We start from the raw sequence: 8,431 nt of genomic DNA on the forward strand, positions 1-8,431 counted from the left end.
AATTAATATATATTTACTATTTGGTACCTCTTTTTACATATTATTTCGTCTAATTTTTGCTAGAAATTTGTGGTTATCATCGTTCAATTTATAATCAAATGATTATTATTATATCCCAACTCCAAATCACCAATACAAGTTTTCAAAATTCACAAACTAGTACAAGTGTAGAAGTACAATAGCTATTAAACATAAATAGCTAGTTATTCGATAAAACATGTCATGATAAAAATGCAGTACTTGACAATATGATCTACAAGATCAAACTAAAGCTGATAAAGATATAGTACTTGACAATATGATCTGTAAGATCAAACTAAAGCTGATACGGATATAAAAAAATAAAATAAAATAAAATAAAAAACAACCCAAATGAATTGTGGAGAAGAATTTGGGTTAGGGGAGAAGACGTGTTTTTGACTATTTTAGGGTAAAAGACGTTGAAAAGAATACTTCTAGAGTGTATTTTTTTTTTTAATAATAGATGTATATTTTGGTCATTTAGCTTACCTATAAAATCTCAATAGAAACATAAAAAAATAGGGGTGTGTATTAAGAGATTAGAGGTGCGTATTTAAAATTTCTCTAGATGAAAACAATGTGAGGAAAATTGTAGATATTATCATCTAAAAACATGCTCCATACAGAAATTAGTCACTTCATTCACTTCACTTCATTGAAGGTTGATTCACTTCATTGTCTTGTTGGACCGGAACCAATAGATTATGTGTTGCCAAAGCCCAAATCAACCGACAAGGCCAATCAAGGCCCTAATCCCCTTAACCTGACAGCTTCCTTTTCCACAAAAACGACAATTAAAACTCACACCTTTGCCTTTCAAATATCACTTCAGATTACGCCACCTGTACTTCGGTTTCACTTTTCCATATATCAAACGGTCCACAGCACGTCTGTGATTTTTCACCCGGTCACCTTATCTCTCATTTGTAATTTACCCTTTGTAGAATGAGGTCCTAGTCCTCTAGTGGCTACGATAGCATCAAATTTTTCCTCTCTCTTACAATATCCTCAAAAACCCTAAAGCTTAAGCCCCCAATTCCCAAAAACCCTAATCCTCTCTCTCTCTTACTCTCTCTCTCTCTCTAGAATTTGTTCTGGGTATGGAGATGGAGAGCTTCTGCTCCAATGGGCTTGTTCCGAATGAGCTGCTCTGCTCTCTTGGGCATGTTCTGCTGGCTGAGGCTGCCAAGTCTATTGCTTTCTCTTGCGTGCTGGTATGCTCTCTTTTCACTCTACCCTTTGCTCAATTTGCCTCAATTTAGCTGTTTTCATTAGTTTCATATAATTTGTTTGTCTCTTCCAATTTTATGGTTGTGAGTTGTGAGCTAGGTTTTTGTGTTTGCTAGTTCAATTGTGCTTGGTTTTCTGCATTGGGTTTTTTTGTGCTGTGTGCCTGCCTTGGAATTGCCTGGTATACTCTTTTTTGGGTTTCTATGTTTGTGAAGTTATATGGATTTGTTGAGATGAGTTTGAGTTTCCAATTTTTTTGGATATATAGAAAATTTTAGGCTACTGTTTTCTCAACCTCCTGATAATCATTCGATTCGTTGTTCAGCGAGGTTTAAAAATTGATCTAGGCTGCTAACTTTTAAGAAAAGAAAACAGAGGACAGAAGATAATGTTGGGTTTTTCTTTGTAAAGTGATTAAGAGAAGAGAACGTTAAGCCAATATACCTATTTGATAGGTTGAATATGCATCTCCCTGCATTGTGGACCTTACTAAGTGTCACGGTGTGTGACACTAAGTTATATGGATACTTGCTTTGTTCATTGAATTTTCAAAGCGGGATGGTGTGTCAGCTTTCTAGGCCATACCTGTGGTCTTGAAAGCTAATCTGATAAAGTATTGTTGAGGTCGGTTTTAACCTCATAGTAAAGAGAGGAAGAGAACTTAGTGAAGATGAGTAGTGTCTGTCCTGTCTTTCTCACCAGCTTCCTTCACTTACCAACCCGGGAAATGCTTTATGTTGTATGCAATTATTGGAAATTAGCTTCATGTTGTATGATTGAAAGTTCAAAACCACTGATGGCATGCTGCATTTTTTTTCTTTGCTGAAAAGTGAAAACAGAGTAGCTATCCTCTGTCCACTCTATGTGAGTCTGTGTGGCCTGATTTTATGAAGCTATGTAATGATACATTAGGTTAATACAGTTGCTCTTTTACCTTCCCTTGGTAAGAAAATTACTTGTATCTTCTTATTCACCAATCACCATGAACTATTTGTTTTTTCAGATGGGATCTCTACCTAACATGCCCTATGTTTTGCCCAAAGAACCTGACACAGTCACAGGGTTAGTAGTTTCGCTTCCGTTTCTGCTTATTTTCTTTTCTTCTGGGGCAACTCCACTAACTAAAATCTTTGCTTGCAGGTTCCCTATCACTGATCTCTACGCTCTGATGAAACCTGGTTCTGAGAACACAGATGCAAGCGAAACTGACGATGACGAAGACGGTGATGAGGATGGAGGTGATGACCAGGATGAGGAAGCAGGAGATGAGGAGGACGCCTCTGGGGACGAAGTTGAGGGCAAAGGAGATCCAGAAGATGTGCCTGCGGCCAATGGTGATGGTGATGGTGCCGGTGAAGAGGAAGATGATGATGATGAGGAGGAGAAAGACGATGACGAGGACGACGACGATGACGATGACGATGACGGTGACGACGATGGGGATGAAGAGACAGAAGATGATGAGGAAGATGAGGAAGATGAGGAGGATGAGGATGACATACCCCAGCCACCTGCCAAGAGGAGAAAATGAAATGGTCTGTACTATCTGTTTTATTTTTCAGCCGTTTTCCTTGTTGAGAATTTCAGTTAGTAGGAGTGAGTATTTAGGTGGTCTGTCCACATATGTTAGAAATATTCAGAGTTCTTGTGAACAAGCTGACAATTTTCGTAAATCTACACCTTTTAATAATTATTTGTGTCACTCTCTGAATGTCTCTAAATTCTTTATATCAATCCAAAATCTTTTTAATAATTGAAAAAAATCCAAAATCTTTCTCGATTTTTATTTCCAAAAAAAGGAAGTATTAGCAATTTAATTCACAGTTCAACACACAAACAATCCGTTTGTATTTAACTTATTACGAAAAGCTTTTAGATGGAAGTTCAAAGCACTAGTGTTAAACAGAGAACAACCAATACAAACTTGACTTGAAGTGTTCAACATTTATCTATATATGTATCTATCTATCTATATTATAAAGTACTAAATACATTCATAATACATAAGTATTGCCCAAAATGCTCATAATACATTAATCTAAAGATATTGCTACAATTGAATGATCTTCACCAACAGTCCAACAGTATGAGGTTAGTATCAAAGAAAACTAGAGTATTGGAGCTTCAACCGGTGTTGTGCATCCCAGCAGCAATACCCTTCATGGTCAAAATCAGTGTGTCCTCTAGACCTGGAGCATATTCGCTTGTTGGGTTAAGCTTGACGAGCTCTGCTGCTGGCTTGCTTGCTGGTTCTTTCGACAGTCTTGCTTGAACATAGTTGTTGGGTTCACGGATCTGCTTTAGTGTATAGGCTTGACACACATTAAGTGCTGTAATATACGAGTCCCTAAGGACAAGTCTTTGCCTTAAGTACGGATCTCCTTCAAGAAGATCTCTGTGGCCAGCAACCTGAAGTAGAAGGCGTTTAGTGTCTTCATAATTAGTCCTCAAGCGTTCTCCAAATGAACACAAGTCTTTTGACACCAGAAGCTTGTCGTAAAGTGCTGCAATACCCGGGTCTCCCTTGGCAAACACCATCTCAATCAAATCAATGGTGACTCTGAAGAAAGGCCAACTATTGTACATATCCCGAAGCATCACAAGATTCTTGGAATCCTTCTCTATGGCTTGCTTAAATGCTGCCCTGAAACCAAGCCAGATTGGTAAGTGAAATCTTGTTTGGGTCCATGCAAAGATCCATGGGATTGCTCGAAGTGATTCAATGCCTCCACTTGGCTTTCGCTTTGATGGACGACTCCCTATGTTCATCCGACCATACTCCAACTCTGGTGTTGCAACTCGAAAGTATTCAACAAAACGGGGATCCTGGAAAACTATTGAACGGTACTCCTTTGTAGCAGCAACTGCCATCTCATCCATGAGTGCACGCCATTCCGGCTTTGGAGAGACTGGGGGGTTCATGCCATGCTCTAGTGTAGCTGCTGTGAAACGCTGGAGTGTTTTAAAGCACAGGTGCTCCTCTCCAAATGATTGCTCTATAACTTCACCTTGAACAGTCACTCTCAGAGAACCATGAATTGTCTCAGGTGGCTGAGACAATATAGCAAGGTGCGTTGGTCCCCCTCCTCTTCCAACTGTTCCACCTCGACCATGAAACATGGTAAGCTTCACCCCATATCGTTTAGCAACCTCTATGAGCTCTTCTTGAGCCTTGTATAGCTGCCATGCTGCAGATAGACGTCCAGCATCTTTTCCTGAATCTGAGTACCCTATCATGACTTCTTGCTTCCCATCGATCCGGTTTTTGTACCAATCTATAGAGAAGAGGCGAGCCACAGCAGCAGGAGCAGCCTCTAAATCAGCAAGCTTCTCAAACAATGGGACAACCCTTAGTGGCTTTTTCACATGGCACTCACGTTGTAGAAGCTCAACAGCAAGTACATCAGATGGAGCTGTAGCCATCGATATGATATAGGCACCAAAGTTGTCTGAGGGAAGTTCTGAAATGACTTTGAATGTCTCCAATACCTCAGAAACTTCTTCTGTCTTGGGAAGATCATTACCGAAAAAGAGGGCGCTTTCCTCTGAGCTCAGATAACAGCCATTCTTGCCTTTGTTCCTCGGACCATTCTCGATACGACCCAAGTCCCAGATGCTTTGTGATCGCATCAATGACATCAGTGTGCCTGTCTGATTCTTGCCGTATGTCTAGTCTCACAAGAGAAAGGCCGAAAGTAGAAACTTGCCTCAAGAAATCCAGAAGGCTCCCATCAGCAATTGACTGGTCACCACATGAACAAAGTGACCGGTAACACAGTTCGAGCGGCTCCATGAACTGTTCAACATTGGTGAAAGTTGTGCCCTCAGGAATGTGGGAGGCTCCATCGGATAATAATTGACGAGCACGTTCACGTGTATTGTAGAGCTTGTCTCTCACATCACCAAGAATGTTTGAGTTATCTATGTGGCGTTGCAGCGCTGAGCTTCTTGAGCTTGCTCACGAGCTTCATAGGTCTTCAAGGAAGGAACATGCGAAACACTACATCGAGTTCTGGAAACAAATTCCTCCAGATGAGCCGTCATCCCTGGTAACTTCTGGAGTCACCCTTGGGTTTCCATCACGGTCGCCACCCATCCAAGAAGAAAACTGAATGAGATGCGCATCGTAAGGAACTCGGTCGTTTATACCTATGTTCTTCAAGGCAGTGTCTACCCTGCGGAGGAATTTTGGCACACCTTTCCAAATAGTCTCCTGGAAATAGCTCATTCCAGCCCTCATTTCATCTTGAGGGGTTGGCGGAGTCCTGCGTATTTCATCGGTGCGAAAAGCTGCTTGAATCTCCCTTTGTAGAGCCTCATCGAGTTCTTTCTTATCATCAGATGTAATATCCTTGGCATACAATTGCGTCAAACAGTCTCTTACCTTCCCATGTTTTTGAAGCAGAGATCTGCGAACACACTGAGTAGGGTGTGCAGTTAGAACCAAATCTACAGTCTGCTTCTTCAACTCATCAAATACTTCTTGTGGGGACTTGTTGACTTGCCCCACAAGCTTCTTGAACGTCTCTTCAATCTCAGACTCCGTTGTAGGGTGTGCTTCATCGACAAAATCTCCCTTCTTCAGCTTGATCCTTCTCCGATACGCAATCTGAACTTCTTCAGCCAAGTTGGTTAAGTTAAGCATGTGGGAAAAAGCCTTGGCAACAACAATGGAGTCACCAGGATCCAAACTCGTAAACAGATGTCCCAGTTCTTCCAACTTCTTAGGGTCACGATTTCTTTCGTAATGAGCAGATAGCTCGTAACAGTCTTGCACTGTTTCTCTGACATCCTCCCCATGCAAATCCTGGAGGATATCGAGGAAGCGATCTAACAACAAAGCGTCATATTCTATCAACTTGTCATCCTCAGACACCTTCCCTGGTGCCAACAGCCTCAGTTGTGCATCAATTGAAGCCATCTTCTCCAAGTTCCTCGCTGTCATGGTTCCCTTCTCTCTCTGCTTTCTGGTTTGATCTGTATTATTTCACGTTCTTACCAACACAAAACTAGCTGCCTGGTATTTAACTATTTATAATGAATCAAAACCCACAAATCCTTGCGGAGAGGAAGTAAAGACCGGATTGGAGTAGAATACAAACTCTATGAAGAGAAGGAGATGATCATCAGATCATATATAATGGGGAAACTGAAAAAGGAGAAGATAGTGTGGGGGGAAGCCATTTCTGTATTGGATATGGATTTATAAAGAGATAATAAGTGTACAACTCGGACTTGGAGAAGTTGGAAATTAGTAACTTGCAATTTTACATTTGCAACAAAACTCGGAATCGGATATGTAGCTAGAGAAAAATAGAATCAAAGATTCAAAGGTCTTCAAATAATCGTAAAATTCATAAGTAGTCTCAAATGTGTTTATTCGTTTCTATCAGTGTAAAGAGAGTATGAAAGATGATAAGTTTGCTCAACTACTTTACCTGTGCTAATCAGACTCAAAAGAACAATGACAATGATGAACGACTTAAACAAGGAGGCCATCTGAAGATCTTTCAAATTGATTGAGAAATTAAGCTAAGATAGATGGGACATGCTGTGTTGTTTATAGTATCTGCAACATCGATAACTATGGATCGGCTATGAAATTGCATATTTTAGAATTTGATTCATTGAATTTGTTATGAATTGCCAAAAAAGAAAGGATGTATTTTCATAATTAAGATAGTCAAAATGTGCATATATTGATTCGGTTGAAGAATCGATTGAATACCAAAAATGAAATCATTCACATTATAATTTTCCCCCAAAATTGAAGTTGTACGTGTTTACTAGAGAAAGTTCATCTTCAAGTTCAGAGAGCAACATTTAGACCTCTCTCACATTCTCATACATGATACATGTAGTCTCAGTTTCTCAAATGAAATAAAATGGCTGTTAAAAGAGGACTGAACAGTCTGCTATAGACATGAGAACTAGAATTTAGAAGATCACTTTGGTGCTTAGCATATCTATGACGGTTTTGTGACCTACTGTCTGGTTCACAACGTCAAATAGGCCATTATCTATTGATGCAAAACGAATACGAAGAAAGAAAGGGATTAGTCTTGGTTAAACCGTTATTCAAATCATGGAAATCACCAAACTATTATAAATCAACTGGGGAGCTTCTAGCTGCATGTGTTACAATGAAAGAAAAATTCCGATTCCAAGTATTCCAACTGTGGATCCACTAATCACTTATTTGAACGCTATTAAGGTTAGGACCATTGAATAATATGATCATGATTAACAAGGAACAGTAAAAGAGCTAGCAGGATTTATGCGGAAAGCGAAATCCCAAGCATAGGAAAACTTGACAGTAGCACCAGATGATAATTGGGCGCCCTTGATGAGCAGATAGGTGATGATATCTTGCTGCGATAGGATATCAGAACTCACTGGCTCTACAGTCTGAAATGCCTTGCAGGTCACTTTGATATTGAATTGAGCACACTTGCAGGTATTGGTCACCACCACATTCCATTCAGGTTTGCCTTGAACCACCTTACCACTTTTTGTAGTTTCGATCTTAATGTCGTTATTAGTGCAAGTAATGCATAATCCTGCAATGAGTTGAGATTAAGATGACTGTGAGAGATGTTGAATAATGCTCGGAGCAAAAGTTGAAGTGAAGAAATGAACTATGGTACTTTACCTTGGCTAATGAGACTGAAGAGAGCAATGATGACAATAAGAGACTTGGCAATGGCGGCCATTGTTAGGAATGCTTTGAACTTTTAGTTGTGGTAAGTTGGAAATCTTTGGTGGGGACGGATGGTGTTCCTAGTGTCTTATTTATATTGATCTGCGTCATGAATGCCAGTTTATAACTCTCTGTATATTCAGTTTCGTGATGAAAGAAATTATGAATGGTATCGACATGTTTGGAACACCTTAAATCCTTAATGTCAATATATATTGTTGGTATGAAGTACTACATTCCCTTCCTAATTTGATTGTTGAATCCAAGTAACCTATGTATGTATTGATTAATTTCTAACGTTTAATCACTCTCAAATGATGATTTAGAAACCAAATGACCTTGAAGAATAGATGATGTAAAGAGTTCAAGTCAATTGAACATGGACATATGGTTTTTCCTTTGCGGATCCGGCTCCTCTAAAGTGAGCAAGCCATAAAGTTAGTAAATTTCATAAAATCTCTAATCTCCGTCTAATCTAAT

General features: G+C 39.6%; 2 protein-coding genes and 1 pseudogene across 2 annotated transcripts; 1 reads left to right on the forward strand and 2 right to left on the reverse strand.

Annotated features, from left to right (window-relative positions):
- Positions 1 to 1,059: 1,059 nt before the first annotated feature.
- LOC101303387 lies at positions 1,060 to 2,960 on the forward strand. The gene is made up of 3 exons (XM_004291384.1): positions 1,060 to 1,235; positions 2,255 to 2,313; positions 2,392 to 2,960. Exons 1-3 carry the CDS (start codon positions 1,122 to 1,124, stop codon positions 2,780 to 2,782), a joined length of 564 nt encoding a protein of 187 aa, XP_004291432.1. The 5' UTR covers positions 1,060 to 1,121; the 3' UTR covers positions 2,783 to 2,960.
- Positions 2,961 to 3,375: 415 nt separating this feature from the next.
- LOC101303668 lies at positions 3,376 to 6,196 on the reverse strand (annotated as a pseudogene).
- A 1,298-nt stretch (positions 6,197 to 7,494) lies between these two features.
- On the reverse strand, positions 7,495 to 7,964 carry LOC101291699. The gene is made up of 2 exons (XM_004292924.1): positions 7,904 to 7,964; positions 7,495 to 7,811 (listed from the first exon to the last, which is right to left on the reverse strand). The coding sequence occupies exons 1-2, from the start codon at positions 7,962 to 7,964 to the stop codon at positions 7,495 to 7,497; spliced, it is 378 nt and encodes a 125-aa protein (XP_004292972.1).
- Between the last annotated feature and the right edge of the window lie 467 nt (positions 7,965 to 8,431).

Source organism: Fragaria vesca, linkage group LG2 (assembly GCF_000184155.1).
Source record: "Fragaria vesca subsp. vesca linkage group LG2, FraVesHawaii_1.0, whole genome shotgun sequence".
NCBI lineage: Eukaryota > Viridiplantae > Streptophyta > Magnoliopsida > Rosales > Rosaceae > Fragaria > Fragaria vesca.